This window comes from Myotis daubentonii, chromosome 2 (assembly GCF_963259705.1).
Source record: "Myotis daubentonii chromosome 2, mMyoDau2.1, whole genome shotgun sequence".
Classification (NCBI taxonomy): domain Eukaryota; kingdom Metazoa; phylum Chordata; class Mammalia; order Chiroptera; family Vespertilionidae; genus Myotis; species Myotis daubentonii.
The window spans coordinates 159,251,886-159,270,222 of record NC_081841.1 but is presented as its reverse complement, the minus strand read 5'-3'; the positions used below and the strand labels follow the sequence as shown (position 1 = coordinate 159,270,222).

Below are 18,337 nucleotides of genomic sequence, written 5' to 3'. Positions count from 1 at the left end.
GTACAACAGAGTATGGTTTTGTATTTAAATATGAAACCAAAATTTCACCTGTTATCTGGTAAAATTATTCTGCTAAGAGTTAACTCTTAGCACTCTCATTACTTCTTATGTAAGTTATTCTCTTGGATCTGTCAATAACAGTCAGTACATCCAATTATTACATACAATTTCATAAAAATTAGCCCCACCAATGTGAACATGGCAGACCTTTATTTATATCTAAGATGCCAAAGCATAATGGAGGACTGATAGTCTGTCCCGAGTCCTTCTATGGTTCTTACTATTATCAGAACTCCAAATAAACAAGTACACTTATTTATATGCTTGCTAATTAGTTATGTGGTCTGAAAGAACACTTGGCCTTATATATTTTTCAGTTTTAGCAGGTAAGAGTTCTATCCCTATAAGCCTGGCATGAATAAAGGGTTCATAAAAGGGGTGCATCTGTCTGGCCGGTGTGGGCCAGTGGTTGAGCATCAACCTATGAACCAGGAAGTCACAAGCTGATTATCTATGTTATATGAGACTTTCCCTAGTTTCTTCTGTAGGTGTGAACTTTCAAGTTGATCATGAATAGACTAGCATCAACTTTTTAAAGGAATAGCCCTAAAACCAACTCATATGAAATAAGTGCAGCTTTCCCTAAAGATAAAAATGAAAATTTGTACATATGAGAACAAAGGCAAAGAAAACAAATTTTTGTTAGGCACAAAAATTTGCTAGAGGAAATAAGTTTCCCAGAGGAAATAAAAGTTTCCCCAGCTTTATTTTTTCCTTTGTTGCGAAGCTCAGGCAACTGTGAAAATTTCAACTTAAAGCTCTTTATAAAATTAGATAGAAACCCAAATAAAAGATCTACAGTATGTCTTAATTTTGCAAATTGAAAGGTTTAAAAACCTGAAGAGAAGTCTCCACATTCAGATCTGTGAAAACAAATAGAGAAGCACATACTAAGACCATGTTAGTGCCTGGGTGTTACCCAGGTTAAAGAGCATAACCAAAACATGTAACCAGAAAATCTTGTTTGCTATTTTCAAAGTAATCATGACCGAAACAAAAACATTACTTCAGATTTTCAAGTTTAGTCAAGTCAAGAAGTGCCCATTTTATTTTAATCTTCTGTAATTGTGTAAGCTCTTTTAACTTTCCACAACCTTGTTCAGAAGAGTTTAACATAATATTTATTGTTCAATCTCTATTGAAACTTCAAAATGTGATTAACCTTATTTACTAATTATGATGTGCTTAACAGACATTTTGGGGCATTATTTTGCAAACGAATTTTAAAAAGCGAATTTTGCCACTTCTTTATTGGAGATTGGCATTACAGTATGTCTTAAGTTGGGGGGGGGGAGGTAAGAGATCAACCAAAGGACTTGTACGCATTCATATAAGCATAACCAATGGACGCAAGACACTAGGGTCAGGGGCGGGGGGTGAGGGCATGTGCAGGGGGGTAGGGGAGGCCGGGGGAAGGTCAATGGGCAATAAAAGGAGACATATGTACTACTATTTGTAATACTTTAAACAATAAAAAGAAAGAGAGAGAGAGAGAGAGAGAGAAGAAAGAAAGAAAGAAAGAAAGAAAGAAAGAAAGAAAGAAAGAAAGAAAGAAAGAAAGAAAGAAAGAAAGAAAGAAAGAAAGAAAGAAAGAAACTGACAGCATTTAAGAAAGTGAATCTCAAAACTAGTTTCATGTCCAGGGCGTGTCTCTACTAATTATTTCAAGAAGTCTCATTAACATTTTAAAACAAAATTGTTATAAATAAAAACTCAAATTGTGCCTAGTTAACATTTTTGTACACTGGCTCAAAAATCAACTATGCAATTTACTTTAAGAAACATTAATTGGCATAACAAACTAACATTTACTGAACTCTATGCCAGGCACTCTGTGAACTTTGCATCCATTTTCTCATTTTAATTTCATAATATAGCTTGGGTAGCAATAGGCAACTAATGAAAAATTTCAATGGCTATCCAATTTATTAAAAGCATATGGCACTCAAATACAGAAGGCCTAAATAATTAAAGTTTTGGATAACCAATAAAATTTATCTTTTTAAAGAATATTCAATGACATAAAATGTTCAAGGTAGAATTATAAGAAAAAAATAAAATTCTACACTGTATGTAGGAAAAAATATATGTCTGTATACATTTTTGAATAATATCTTTAGACAGTAGAATTACCAGGATTTTCCTAATTTTCTAAAATAAACATGTATTATTTTTATAATAAGTAATCCCCTCCAATTAGGTATGATATTAAAATACCTAAATTGGTTGTTGAATATATGAGATGCAAATCCAATTTAGTATGAATAGAATATATTGTGTACTAGTCAGGAAATAAGTTCTTTTGAAATTTTAATATATTTTGGTATAAACTGAGGTATAATGAAAACCTTATTATGCAAATATTTCATTTGCTGTTCTAACTAAGCTGTTTTATAATATACCTCAAGTTTCTATTGCTTTAATCCCAAATATAGATTTTCTCAAAGGATATATTGCTTTTACCTTAATTTAAACAGAGCACAAAGCTATGGACTTCTTTACAAATATCCAATAAGAAATCAAATATGGACTTTGCAAACTTAAAAAATGCACCAGACCCTAAACAGGGATCTTCTGTGCCATTGGTCAATTTTGTGCATACAGTAGGCACTCAATAAATGTTGTTGAATGAATGGGCAAAGGAATGCATAAATGTCCTCCTTGCATATCTAGACTTACTTTTCCTTCACTCAGTTTAGATGACCTGAGAAGCACTTCCTCAAAATAACCCTCTGGTTCACCATTAGAAGAATGTCTGGCACCAGCTGGTAGGAGATATTAATAGCATGCACATTAGGCACTTGTTCAAGGCACATAGATAGCTCAGTGATAAAATCTTTAGAAATATTTGGACAGTTAAGATTATTGGAATATGAAGCAGTTGTGGTTCCTTAAATCTTCACTCTAAACTTTAAGAAGTTAATACCTGTTTTGGGAATTTTTAAGAAAATAAGCAATACTTGCTTTCAATTTTGGAGGAACTCAGTATTTGGGCTAAAGAAAGAAAGCTTACAATAGTAACATTTTCTTTTTTCTGTGACAAGATTCTTTTGAAGGATTCAGATGCTAAAATAGAGAAGAAAATGGAATTTTTCCTTCAAATTTCAATAATTAGTATTTTAGCGATCATTTACCACTGATAAAGAAATCAATTGTCCACAAACCTACGTTTTTATTTCTCCCTAGGTAACATAATACTCAAAAAAGAGAGATATGCTAGAAATTACAAAATATACTAGGTTATCTTTAGTGATCTCTGGAGGGACTTGTCAAAGAAAGGGAATGTGATGGGACTATAACCCATTTTTCAAATAATACATAATTCAGAAATACTTGTATCTTTACCAGACAGAATGAACCAGTCCAACTACTAATTGATACTTGTTAGTAATCTATACTTGATCTAAATTTTTCAGGTATTTAGTTTAACCAGCAAGAGACACAAATTCTAAGTAACTCTTCTCATAAAATGGTCTATATCTTATTAGATAGCCATAAAGACATTTTATTCTCTGAGCCATTTTCAAAGTTTCTACAAAAGTACTGATGTTAAGATGGATTGTTTTTCTTAATATGTAATGTCTCTAAAGGTTTAAATCAATTCATACTAAAATAAAAGATAAACAAGCAGCTTTGAGCCCTCAAATACTCAGATGAAGAGACAATTCTACTAGGTATCTACAAGGCCGAGACTGGGGAATAAACCAGAACAAGATGCAGTCGCTGACCTTGAGGAACTTTCCATCCAGCTGAAGAAATAATGAGAAAAATGAGTGCTACTGAGGTAAGAGAAATGCCCTTTTGTATACAATATGAGGAAATCAGATGTTTAAGGCAGAGATATATACTACTCTCATTCTGTGTAAAGAGGCAGAAAAGGCTGGAGAGGTGGGCCACTTGGAAGGGCTTAGAAGTCTGGTAGAAACAATTAGACTTGATAATGGTAGTGAAAGGAGGAGTGAGATGTTTTTGTAAAGCAGGATGAATTCAGGTGAGCTAAAGGAGATAGGTATTAGGTCAACTAGAAAACTGATTAATATAGATACAATTTCTCTCAGTGTACTTTAAGTAATATCTCACAAGATAACTAATGTATCTTTCAAAAATTTTCTTGGTCTTTACAAAGTTTTTTATACTTTTAATCTACAACATTTGTATTATCTCCATCTATCTTGATCTCTCTCTTTTGTTCTCTCAAGTATATGTTAAGGAATGTAGGCAGGTGAATAAAAAAAAAGAGGGGAAAATAAAGCATAAAGCATAATTAATTAATTTTAACTGAAAATTATTAGTACAAAAGCATTTGTAATTCACTTGAAATTAATCTGAAAATAAAATTAAAATGGAGTCATCATGAATCTAATTCTAGAGAAATTCTAGTATGCTTTTTAAAAAAATATATATTTTATTCATTTTTTACAGAGAGGAAGGGAGAGGGATAGAGAGTTAGAAACATCGATGAAAGAGGAACATCGATCAGCTGCCTCCTGCACACCCCCTACTGAGGATGTGCCTGCAACCAAGGTACATGCCCTTGACTGGAATCGAACCTGGGACCTTTTCAGTCCGCAGGCTGACGCTCTATCCACTGAGCCAAACTGGTTAGGGCTCTAGTATGCTTCTAATCTACTGTCCATTAAACTCACTTATAAATACATAAAATGCATCATTATTACTCACTGTGTTTTTAAAAAAATATATTTTTATTGATTTCAGAGAGGAAGGGAGAGGGAGAGAGAGATAGAAATACCAATGATGAGACAGAATCATTGATAGCTGCCTCCTGCATGCCCCCTATAATGGGGATCGAGCCCACAATCCTGGCATGTGCCCTAGACTGAAATGGAACCCAGGATCCTTCATTTGCAGGCTGACCCTCTATCCACTGAGCCAAGCAGACAAGAGCATTACCTACTGTGTTTTATTTTGTGAGGTATTTAATATTTATGCATACTAAGAAGAAAGTAACTATTTTGTCATGCAACTCAGCACACTATCAAAAAGCATAATGTAATTACATTTGGCTCAAATAGGTAAGTAAAACAAATATACATTGATTTTACCTTTGTTTTAGTCGTCTTTTGGCTGTTGTGGGAACATTAGCACCATAGCCATAGGAAAAAAGAACCCTTTCAGCCTCATCTTCATTTTCAACTGGAAAATATTAAAAGTGTATAATGTGAAATAGTTTTTTTCCCTTAAGAAGAATGGCAAAATAAAAGAGATCATAATAATGACTTAGGGAACATAAGAACATTAAAAAAGGGCTAATGTGTAATCTCAAACAGGCCATTTGTAAGCAGAAGCATATTTCCTAAAGTATATACTTGCTTGGGTTTGTTCCATTTATTTTTAAAAGGTATAAGGGATTACATCATAGACCATGTTAAGTTTTCTTGTTGTAAAACATAATAATACAGATGTTTTATTCTAAATGATTCAAAGCCTTTTTGCATGAAAATGTTATCTATACTAATAAAAGGGTAATATGCTAATTAGACTGGACGTCGTCCGGACATCCTTCTGGACAAAGCCATGGTAGCGGGGCCGAGGCAGAGGCAGTTAGGGGCGATCAGGCCGGCAGGGGAGAACAGTTAGGGGGTGGGCGATCAGGCCAGCAGGGGAGAACAGTTAAGGGGCGATCGGGCCAGCAGGTGAGAGCAGTTAGGGAGTGGGCGATCAGACTGGCAGGGGAGAGCAGTTAGGGGGTGGGCAATCAGGCCAGCAGAACAGAGAAGTTAGTGGGTGATCAGGCCAGCAGGGGAGAGCAGTTAGGGGGCAATCAGGCCAGCAGGCAGAGGCGGTTAGGGGCGATCAGGCCGGTAGGCTGGGGAGCAGTTAAGGCCAATCAGGCCGGCAAACAGAGGCAGTTAGGGGCGATCAGGCAGGCAGGGAGGCGAGCAGATAGGAGCCAGCATTCCTGGACTGCGAGAGGGTGTCTGACTGCTGGTTTAGGCCCAATCCAGGGATCGGGCCTAATTCGGCAGTAGGACATCCCCCGAGGGGTCCTGGATTGGAGAGGGTGCAGGCTGGGCTGAGGGACCCCCACGTGAATTTTGTGCATTGGGCCTCTAGTGTAATTATAAAAAAGTAATAACATCAATCTTATTACTTCCCTTCTTTAAAAAGAAATGACTATTTTTAATTAGAAAAGATGTTCATTATTTTATCAGTAGAACAACTTTACCTTAACTTGTAACAATGAAATTAAGCACTTAAATAGAATACTCTGTGAAGAAAATGTGCAGCACTAAGAACGTATTGATGGACTTTTTTTTTAATTATAAAAAAGTTTCAGCAAAACCATTTCCTTCTAAATTCTGCTACTGTCATGCCATTTCCCAAAAGGAATTTTAACTAATAGGTTAATATTTTATAGTTAAAAAGTTTAAATGTAATGACAATTTTACTGTAAATTGGCATTACAAATTCAATATGCACTTATTTGTTGATTTGTCCTTCTGTAGTACAGTAAAAATTTCAGGAATACTCCTAAGTGTTTTCCTTCAATTTTATCCCTATTTTTCAAGGTGAACCAAGATTAGTTTTCAGAGGTAGAATTATTAGTTGTGAGGGACATATGGAAGCAAGAAATGATATATGCCATTGGCAATATATCAGCTATCATGGCTTCAGATAAAAATTGAGCTCTATGCCCAGCCAGTGTGGTCAACGGCTGAGCATCAACCAGGAACTAAGAAGTCACTGGTTCGATTCCTGGTCAGAGCAGTGCCAAGGTTGATGTTTCTCTCTCTCTCTCTTTGATGTTTCTCTCTCTCTCTCTATTTCCCTCTCTCTCTCCCTCTCAAAATCAATAAAAATATATTTTTTAAAAATTTGAGTTCTCTAATTCAGCTCTATAGGAATTAAAGTTGGCAGTTAGATATCTATCTTATTTTTGTCTCTTCTAAATATGCAGTTCTAAATCCAGAAGGGAATGGGTAAATTTAGTTAACATCTTAAAAAACCCATCAGCTAGATACTAATGGACATCTTAAATTGGATTTTAATACTTACTGAATTAATAACTCCTGGGATAACTATTTTGGTGATGATTTAATTACAAAAACAATGTACTATACAACATGGTGAATGGTAGCTAAAAAGTTATGGCTATAGCCTGGCTGGTGTGGGTCAGTGGTTGAGTGTCGTCCCATGCACCAAGAAGTCACCGGTTCAATTCCTAATCAGGGCACATGCCTGAGTTACTGGCTCAATCCCAGTGAAGGGTGTGCATGAGGCAGCTGATCGATGTTTTTCTCTCTCTCCCTCTCCCTTCCACTCTCTCTAAAGTCAATAAAAACATATATATGTATATATATACATATACATATATATACATATATATGTATATATATACATACATACATATGAAGATCAAGAAACTAGGCTCTTCTCTATGCATTCACATTGGAAGTTAGAATAAAAACTATATATATATATTTGTTATTGTTAATCCTCACCCTGCAAGGGCCCAGGTAGGGGAGGAGCCTGTAACCAAAGTATATGCCCTTGACCAGAATCGAACCCGGGACCCTTTGGTCTGCAGGCCAGTGCTCTATCCACTGAGTCAAACCGGCTAGGCTAAAAACATTTTTAAAAAGAGTTATAAGTGTCTTAGGAGCTCAGTGCCACCATTTCCCCCATGCTAAAGGAATTAGAAAGGTGTGGGGAGACTAACATTCATAGAGAAAGTGCAGGAGGGAATTACATGTGTAAAGTCAGAGCTGTGAAGTTTTAGTAATTGTGAGAAAAGTGGCTGGAGTTAGTCTCGAGTACAAAGGTAGGCTTAGTTCTAACTGTGAATAGGATTTGTTTGCTAGGCTAAGGAGTCTGGAACTTATTTTACAGTCAATAAGAAATTAATACAGATGGGTTATATGACCAATAGATTTTTGTTGTTGATGCTAACATTGTAGAAGAAAAATTCCAATAATGGAGAAAAAGGTGACCTAGATTGGTAGCACAAAGAACTCCTCATAATTTACACTAGTAACCAGTTGAGACATGGTCCATAATAGCAATGGAGGATAGAAAAAAGAACTTGGTTTCTAGAAAACTGAACACGTGTGAAAGTGAGATGAGTCAGTAGATAGAATAAGGGAGGAATCAAGACTGACAAAAACTAGTTGGAAACTTAGACAGGCTTTAACATTATTAATAGAATAACAATAAAAGAAAATTAGTAAGGCTCAAGGAGGAAAGAGAAAATAGAAATAATATATTTAACGACTGCAGGAACTCCATACAGAACTGGGGAATCCCTAGCCTATAGAGTCATTGAAATTGTGGAAAGAGGTAAGATTATCCAGAACTGAAGAGGATGAGGGGAAAAACCCGAGAACTATTACAATTAGATAGAAGAGGCAATAAAAGCGATGGAGTAGAAACAATCAGAGGCAAGTGAATCAAGAAGCAAGAAAGGGTTCTGAGAAATGTGACAAATGCCTAGCAAAGGTTTCAAGTAGGACAAAAATGGGTAGAATGTCCCTGAATTTGACAATTAGAAATCTGACTTTTGTTTTATTTTTGAATTTACTTAGTTTCTAGGCAATATTTGTATTTCTAATAACTTGATGAGAGTTGAAAACTAAACTCAAATATCCAAATAACACATTTATTTGAATATAAAAAGCAATTTAAGTGTAAATAGGATACTGTAATTTGCCATGGTTACACCTTAATAAATAAAGTCTAACCATCATTACGTCAACTGAAATTAGCTGAATTAGATGGTAAGCCCTTGAATATTGTACATATTGTTGTACTAAAAGGATGTTTTGCTTACATCTTTGAAAGTTTGGTTAATCAATAAGTATTAAACAAGGATAAAAATATTCTAACTTCCAATATGAATGGATAGAGAAGAGCCTAGTTTCTTGATCTTCCAAGTACAGGTAAATATATTTTATTCTAAGATGGTTTTAAATTGGCTTATACAATATCATAGCAAAAAATAATTTCTATATTTCTTCTAAAGATTTTATTTACTTTTAAATATATTTTTATTGATTTTTTACAGAGAGGAAGGGAGAGAGATAGAGAGTTAGAAACATCGATGAGAGAGAAATATTGATCAGTTGCCTCCTGCACATCTCCTACTGGGGATGTGCCCGCAACCCAGGTACATGCCCTTGACCGGAATCGAACCTGGGACCTTTCAGTCTGCAGGCCGACGCTCTATCCACTGAGCCAAACCGGTTTCGGCTAAAGATTTTATTTAAAATATTTACACAGAAAAGTTGAAAAAGGTGTACAGTATACACCCATATATGCAATATCTGGATTCTAAATTAAAAATTGTACTATATTTATTTATCATACATCTTTTCATTACCATATCGACCCAAAAATCTATCTTATTTTTTGGGTGCATTTCAAAGTATGTTGCAGACATCTGCTCTTCAAACATCAACAGTTCCACATGCAAATCATCAATTACACTTTAATATTTATGTATAGTTCTTTTGTTAAGAGCTCACCAATTCTTTTTTGTTGTTGTTAATCCTCACCAAGATTATTATAGTTCTTTTGTAAAAAATAAAATTTACATATAGCTAAAGGTACAAATCTTAAGTATACTTATGAAATTTACTTATCAGTATACTGTGATTGTTTTGGAATTTGAAAATAGTTTTACTCTTTCTGATCTTTATACTTCTTGTCTTATATTACTGTGTAGGAGCGCAATTACAATGTTTAATATAAGTTATGAAAATATAAATTCTTGCCCTGAGGTCTTCTTTAAAGGAAGGTTTAATATTTAATATTTAATCATTAGGTATGATATTAGCTATAGGTTTATTTATAGAATAGAGGCCTGGTGCACAAAATTTGTGCAAGGGTGAGGGGGGTCCTTCAGCCCGACCTGCACCCTCTCCAATCCAGGAGCCCTCAGAGGATGTCCTACTGACGGCTTAGGCCCGCTCTTCCTGGGGAGCGGGCCTAAGCCACAGTCTGGCCTCCCTCTGCAGGAGGCGACTGGGCTGATCAGAGGAAGGCGCTGCCCCTATCACCCTGCTGCTGCTGCCACTGCCAGCCACCACAGCCGCCAAGGTGTTTTCATCAACACGGACTCCAGTCATTTCACCACGAAAAAATGACAACTTTCTTTAGGCATTTTCAAGATGTCTCTTTCATAGGATATGACATTTCTTTCTTTCTTTCTTTTTTTTTAATCCTCACCTGAGGATATTTTTCCATTGATTTTTAGAGAGTGTGGAATGGAGAGGGAAAGACAGAGAGAAACATCAATGTGAGAGGGACACTTCCATTGATTGCCTTGTGCATGAGCCTTGACCTGGGCCTCGACCAGGGAGAAGCCTGCAACCTAGGTACATGCCCTTGACCAGAATCGAACCTGGACCCTGCGGTCGGCAGGCCAAGGCTCTATCCACTGAGCCAAACCAGCTAAGGCAGGATATGACATTTCTTAGCCCCTCCAGTAGTGGACCTTGTTTTTTTCCTCCAGGAGTGAGGTGGAAAAACCCTAGATCACCTTCTTGGATTCTTATTACACAAGTTACCAAGAACACTGTGAGTGGCGTACCAGGAACTTAGACAATGAGCAGTCAGAAAAGGTGTTTTCTCTGTAGCTCATGTGCAGAGGTGGGACTGCCGGCACACCTTAGCTGGCAAGCCCTGTTCTCTGCAGGCCTGCGCCATCGTGGCTTGCCTCACTGCGCAGCAGTCCCCTCCCGTCCACCTGCGCATGCAGCCTCCTCCTGAGCAGTCATGACTGTTATGGCGTCCTGGCTAATTTGCATATTATCCTTTATTGGATTGAGGAAGTTCCTTTTATTCCTAATTTGTTTCCACAGAAGGACATATGCAAAGTTATAGAGCTAAGAAAGTATGGAACTTTCAAGATGATACACTATGCTATAAAATGGTAAGGCATGAAAAGTAGAAAAATAAATGAGTCTAATCATACAAAAGTCATGCTGAGGAATTATACTTTAGATTGTATTAAGGTGATAAAGGCATTAAAGCTGATGCATGGTATGATCAAACCTGTATTTTATAAAGATTACTCGGACAGTCTGGTCAGCGTAGCTTAGTGGTTGGGCACTGACCTATGAACCAGGAGGTCACAATTCAATTCCTGGTCAGGCACATGCCTGGGTTATGGGCTCCATCCCCAGTGTGGGGTGTGCAGGAGGCAGCTGATCAACTATTCTTTCTCATCATTGATGTTTCTATTTCTCTCTCCCTCTCCCTTGTTCTCTGAAGTCAATAAAAATATATTAAAGAAAAAAAGATTACTTGGATTCCAGTGAAGAAACTGAAGATAAATTTGAAAACTATTGCAATTATCAGACCTTGGAAATGGAAAACAGACAATGAATGGAATGAAATAACAGTTTGTCTTAAATTTGCCTATACATATTATAGTCTTTACAATAAATGTTCCCCAAATAGATTAAAATTCAATGTCAACTTCAATTGAAGTTTAAACCCATTTTAAGAAAGCCACTGTTATTTCTCATTTTTGAACAAAAATAATGTACTGTAGTACACATCATTGCCAATGGTGAAATGTTAAAGTATTTCCTTAGAGTCAGGGACAACACAGGGAAAATAAATTAGAAATTAGGGTCAAAGATTATAACATAGTAGATTCAAAGAATTTCCATCTGTTGTTCAAGACTCATTCAAATGTTGCCTCCTCTCAGGTATTCCTCTCCACCAAGATTGAATTAACTCAGGATCTCTTCTGTACTTTCACCAAGGACTGCCTATCTCTTGCTAATAGCACTTAGCTCACCACTTTATTATCTGTTAATATGTTTGTCTCTCCCAGTAGACTAAACAAGGAACACCTAATAAGCAAGCGTTATTGTATGAACTCCATTTCCCCAAATCCAGGCATATGTAAAGCACTTAATAATCACTGAATGAGTAAACTAAATAAATGAAAAGATAAAATCTACCACAGTTAACTTATTGTTTAAATCTCAACTACTAGAATTAAGACTAATTTCTAAAATGTAAAATATTCTTTAAAAAAGCAACCAATTATATTTGAAAGAAATAAAACAGTTTTAGAAACAATACTAGTTTCCTTGTGCTGCCAACAACAAAACAAAAACAAAAAAGCTGTGTGTGTGTGTGGGGGGGGGGGGGGGGTGGGAGGGGAGGAGGAGGGTTGTGGGAGGCTTACTTTCTGCAGTTTGCATTATTATTTCATCAAGCTCTTTTTCCAGTTTCTCATAAATGTCTAGCCTCGCCTGATGCTCAGAGTTCTGTGTTTGGAGTTCAGTAATGCGTTTTTCAGAAGAGGACTGGAGACTATAAAATTCTTTAGTTAAAACCTATTAGTGAAAGAAAAAAAATTTGCAAAGGCAGATTAAATAACAGTTAAGACAAAAACGTGATACAAAAATATTATTAGTTTTTTTTCCCCTTTTTTTACTAGTAATGATTCAGATATGAAGTGAAAGTAGCTCAATTGAGATGACTAAGTACAATTATTTCTACAGAAAATAATTCAGTTGTTTTTAACTGAAAATTACAAAGCACTTTATATAATTGAATAAAAAACAAATTTAAAAACTGAAATATTTATAGGAGTAAGGCTAGCATTTGCTTGTTAGGATTAAAAAATGCAGTAATGCCATACTTACTTGGAGTCATTTATCTGGAGATCGCAGCCATTTGGGAAAGGCTTAAAAAGCCATGTGCAAAGTGATACACTCATAATGAGCCCTTTAGTCTTCCATCAGAGCTCATTTATCTACCCATGCCATACTTTCAGTAAGATTTTGGTTTCTTGAACAATCATAACTTGAAAACAGCAAATCAAAATGTAAATGTGAAGTGCTACTTGGGGCAATATCAGAAAATAACTTTCTACAAAAAGGATAAAAATGATAAAAAAAACAAAAAACAATACAAAAGGCATGGAAATGAAGTTATTTTGTTTAAGAACAAAAATCCAGTATTCTTCAGTAATAATTCATTGAAAGAATCACTATGATGATTATAATGAATTCACCAAAAAAAGGAGACATTTCAAGTGACAAAGAGATGTTTTAATGCTTAAATTAAATTCCAATTATCTAGAAAATTTACAGACTAGTACAAACTAAATTATGAAGTGGTATTACACTTACTTCCTTACACAGAATCAGATGTATTTCCTGAGAAGCAATATAATAGGATTTCAATCCTATCTTTGGCACTTATTAGTTGTGATCTTAGGCCAGCCGTGGGCAAACTATGGCCCGCGCGGGCCGGATCCAGCCCGTTTGAAATGAATAAAACTAAAAAAAAAAAAGACCGTACCCTTTTATGTAATGATGTTTACTTTGAATTTATATTAGTTCACACAAACACTCCATCCATGCTTTTGTTCCGACCCTCTGGTCCAGTTAAAAACCCATTGTGGCTCTCGAGTCAAAAAGTTTGCCCACCCCTGTCTTAGGCAATTACTTATTCTTTCTTGGTTTACCATAAATATTGTTGGAGTATTAAAGGAGAGGGTAAATTCACAGAGCTTAGCGAATGCAGAGAACACAGTAAGTGTTGAAAAATACTATTATTATTGTAAGAAGTACAATTATAATAACTTGTATTAAATGGCTCACAGAAATAGAGGTGTATGAATTTAATTACCCTGAATTCTCTGTAATTAAAACAATTTGGAAGAAAACGTATTTTCTCTATTGACATAAAGTTCACCCTAAAAAATGTATGTGATTGAGTGCTATCTATGGAGGGGAAAAAAAATATGCAGAAGACCCATTAACAGTTTCTAACAAGTAGAAATTACAACTTAATTTTCCTTAATCTATTCTATCTCATTTCCTTCAATGATTTCCATTAAAACTTCTCCACAAAATAAATTAAACATTATCCCCTATCCTCCAAATATATTCCTTTGGAGAGTGGAGAAAGAATAACATGGGAATAATATTTTTTAAGATGATTTCTAATGTCCCTGATTGCATCAGCAAAAGAAAATTCAAGTTTTAGCATTATTTCTTCTTGCTTGTTAGGAATTTGTTTTTTTAGAGAAGGTGGCCAGTGGGACGGGACTGGGTGAAATGAGGTGGACATGCCCTGGAGCCAACCTCCTACAGTCCCTCCGCGGCCAGCAGCACCTAGGGCGGTGACAGGGCTAGAAGGGCATCTGCAGTGAGCAGGGTCACTCTGGCAGGTGGGGTCCCTCGGCCTGGCCTACGGGGACCGGGCCGAAACCTGGAGTGTGACATCCCCCAAAGGGTCCCGGAGTGCGAGAGGGCATTCTGCAAAGTTGCTGTCACTCGGCAACTCCTGCATTCAGTGTCTGACCCCTGGTGGTCAGTGCACATCATACCCACAGGCTGATCGGCCAGTCGGCTGGTCACCTTAGCATTTTATTAGTATAGACTAGAGGCCCGGTGTACAAAAATTTGTGCACTCGGGGGGAAGGGGGGTCACTCAGCCCGGCCTGTGCCCTCTCACAGTCTGGGACCCCTCGGGAGATAACGACCTGCTGGCTTAGACCTGCTCCTGAGTGGCAGAGGGCAGGCCCAATCCCTAGGTGCAGCCTCTGGTCGGGCTCAGAGCAGGGCTGATTGGGGAGTTGGGGCGCCACCTCCTGTCATGCAAGAAGCAGGGTGGATCGGGAGGTTGCAATGCCACCCTCAGTCACGCTCATGGTAGGGCCGATTGGGGGGTTGGGGCACCATCCCGTCATACTCAAGGCAGCGTCGATGGGGAGGTTGCTGCGCCACCCCGTCATGAACAGAGAAGGGCCAATCAGGGGGTTGGGGCGCTGCCCCTGTCACGCACAGAGCAGGGCCCATCAAGGGGGTTGGGGCTCCATACCCTGTTACACACAGAACAGGGTCAATCAGGGGGTTGGGGAGCTCCCCCCTGTCACTCACAGAGTAGGGCCGATAGGGGAGTTGGGGCACCGCCCCCTGTCACACACAGAGCAGGGCCAATCAGAGGGCTGGGGCGCTGCCCCTGTCACGTGCAGAGCAGGGCCCATCAAGGGGGTTGGGGCTCCATACCCTGTCACGCACAGAGCAGGGCCAATCAGGGGGTTGAGGAGCTCCCCCCTGTCACTCACAGAGTAGGGCCGATAGGGGAGTTGGGGCACCGCCCCCTGTCACACACAGAGCAGGGCGGATCAGGGAGTTGGGGAACTGCCCTCTATCACCCACAGAGCAGGGCCGATCAGGGGGTTGGGGCGCTGCCACTGACACACTCAGGGCAGGGCCGATGGGGAGGTTATGGCTCTACCCTGTCACACACAGAGCATGGCCCGTGGGGGGGGGGGGGCGGGTTCGGGGCGCCGCACTCTGTCACACACAGAGCAGGGCTGATCAGGGGGTTGGGGCGCCACACCCTGTCACACACAGAGCCGCAGGGCGATTAGGGGGTTGGGGAGCTCCCCCCTATCAGGCACAGAGCAGGGCTGATCAGGAGGTTGGGGCGCCTTCCCCTGTCACGAACAGAGCAGGGAGGATAGGGAGGTTGTGGCCCTGCCCCCTGTCACAGACAGAGCCACCAGGCGATAAGGGGGTTTGGGCGCTGCCCCCTGTCATGCTAATCCCGGTGCCGGGAGGCCTCTTGGCTTCGCTGATCCCGGTGCTGGGAGGCATATTACCCTTTTACTATATAGGATAGAGGCCTGGTGCATGGGTGGGGGCCGGCTGGTTTGCCCTGAAGGGTGTCCTGGATCAGGGTGGGGGTTCCCACTGGGGTGCCTGGCCAGCCTGGATGAGGGGATGATGGCTGTTTGCAGCTGGTCACACACCCTTCAGGGTGGGAGTCCCCACTGGGGTGCCTGGCCAGTCTGGGTGAGGGGCTGAGGGCTGTTTTCAGGCTGGCGGGTGACTGAAGCTCCCAAATGCTCCTTTTTTTCTGTTTTTTTTTTTTTTTATTCTGGGCCAGCTTTAGCTCTGACTCCAGCTCTGAGGCCTCTGCTGCTGAAAGCAGGTATCTGGTTTGTTTAGGTTCTATAATCAAAACACTGTATCAACTCCAGCTCTGAGATCCCAGCTGGCTGATAGCAGGTTTCTGGGGTTTTGTTTAGCTTCTATATTTGTAACAATGTTTCAAACTGCAAGCTCAGAGGCCGGCAAGGCAGGCGGGGAACGTTGGAGTCCTCCGTCACTGAAGCAAGCAAGCCTCATGTTAGCTTCAAGCTGCCTGGCTGCCGGCCGCCATCTTGGCTGGCAGTTAATTTGCATATCGCTCTGATTAGCCAATGGGAAGGGTAGCGGACATATGGCTAATTACCATATTTCTCTTTTATTAGACAGGATAAAGAAATCACGATATAGTGAAACAATCTGGGGCTTTCACATAGTTCATTCTATTGGTATGTAATTCATTAAGAATCTGGTTGCTGATGGCACAAACTCTACTGATAAACGAGAGGATTACTAAAGACAGTGTTAAATGACTGTCCCTACAGAACAGCTGATATTTTTCACCCGTATCCCACTTCCCCCAACCAAAACAATAAAAAACACACACAAAGAAAAGCTGCAGAAATAAATATCTAAAGAGATAGAGAATAAAAAAGTTGAAAATAGGATATTTCATAAAATATTATTTTAAGATGAGATTTTAAAAATAGTATTCAATTGAGAGATATGATTTAAAATTCTCCATGACATAGAGGAGAAATCCGCAGAAACTACTGATCAGAGATATCTTCCAATACCTCTGTACCCCATGGGGGAGAATTCCCTTTCAGTATGGATTTGTCTGAGTGACTGCTCTAAACAAATTCACAACTGTTTCCGAAAAGCCAAAGAACTTTATTATTAGACCTATGAAAGGCTATTCTATTAAAGTTTCTTCAGGAAAAAACAATATATACACATTTGAGCTTAAACATTAGTATATAAAATAGGTCAATTGCTCTTAGGACTCCATTAAATACCAAACTCTCAGTGGATCATTCCTCTCTTTAAATAACTTAATGATAATAAAAAATTACATAAAATTATATATATATGTACATGTAAATATGTAATACACAATTAAAGGCCAAAAATTACTTTTAAAAAGATAAAATATAAAAAGCTAGTGTTTTGAGAGCCTTTACCAATTGATAACTAAGACAAATAAATTGTCCAAAAGTTGTAAGTTCATGACAGTGTTGGGTAAAAGCCACAAAAAAGTACATAATAATTGTAATATGAAGGTACTCTTTACCCTCCACAAAATATTTTTCTGTAAATTCATTTTAAATTAGAAACACCTTCTAGTATTTCAGAACAACAACAACAAAAGATTCAAACAATGGTACTATATTAGCATTCACCAAACCACTCATTCACTCATAAAGTATTTATTGAGCAGTCCCTGTCCTCTCAGGGCTTCTAGTTTAACGGAGGAGAAAATGCACAGAAATTCCCCTAAAACCTCAGTTTTTATCAACCAGAGTTTTCAGGATCACAATATTTCTCACAAAGGTGTTTTTCCATATGAGACATTTACACAAAGAAACACCATAATTACTATTCAGCTGCACCCACAGACCAAGTGGGTATATCTATGGGAGAGCAGTTTTCACACTGCAAGTTGAAGCCATTACAAGGTCATGAAATCAATTTGGATTGCAACCAGCTAAAAATAACAAAATACAATCGTTTAGAAAACATAGCATTGTATATTGTAAAGTGTTGTTTAGTGAAATGTTTGTTTCAGAAGTATCCAGAGAAAGGAAATGTTTCTCTATTTTCCTATACACCCTGCTCCAAGACACATCCTTAAGTACAGTCATGCAATATGAAAAGGAAAAGAAATTATGAAATTTAAAACATGGAAAACATAACTTGCAAAAGACTAATTCCAAATCAGTTAGTCTAATACAGTCTCATCGAAAATGTATGGAAGAATCTTCCATAGTAGATTATGACTGTAGCATTTTCCTGAAGAAGGTATCTGAAAATGCTGAACACCGGTTTGCTTTAGCAGTGGACACAATCTACAATTTTTACTTATGTTTTCTTAGCTATGTATGTATGTAATATCATTTTATGTTTTCCCTAAGGCTTTATTTTCTAATAAACCCTTTATTTTGTTAATCTTAGTTTTACTTACCAAAGTACTTTTCAGAAATGTAACCTCTGAGATATTGTAATGAATACTTACACTGCTAGCTAATTAATCATCATAATGACATTACTGAAACTTTCTTTTAAAAATATATTTTTATTGATTTCAGAGAGGAAGGGAGAGGGAGAGAGAGGTAGAAATATCAATGATGAGACCATTATAAACTTATGAACAATAACAGATACAGAGGCAGAGCTGCCTCAAACTG

General features: G+C 38.1%; 1 protein-coding gene across 2 annotated transcripts in view; it reads right to left on the bottom strand.

Moving 5' to 3' along the window:
- The window catches only part of PIBF1 (progesterone immunomodulatory binding factor 1), a 237,935-nt gene that overhangs the window by 98,805 nt on the left and 120,793 nt on the right, over positions 1 to 18,337 (bottom strand). Inside the window, exons 12-13 of one of the 2 annotated variants that reach the window (XM_059684820.1) lie at positions 12,224 to 12,374; positions 5,124 to 5,214 (exon numbers count right to left, since the gene is read on the bottom strand). The exons of the other annotated variant lie outside the window; for it this stretch is intronic. Of the exons in view, the coding sequence (XP_059540803.1) occupies positions 5,124 to 5,214; positions 12,224 to 12,374 (242 nt within the window). The remainder of the gene's footprint in view (positions 1 to 5,123; positions 5,215 to 12,223; positions 12,375 to 18,337) is intronic. 2 annotated transcript variants of the gene reach the window in all.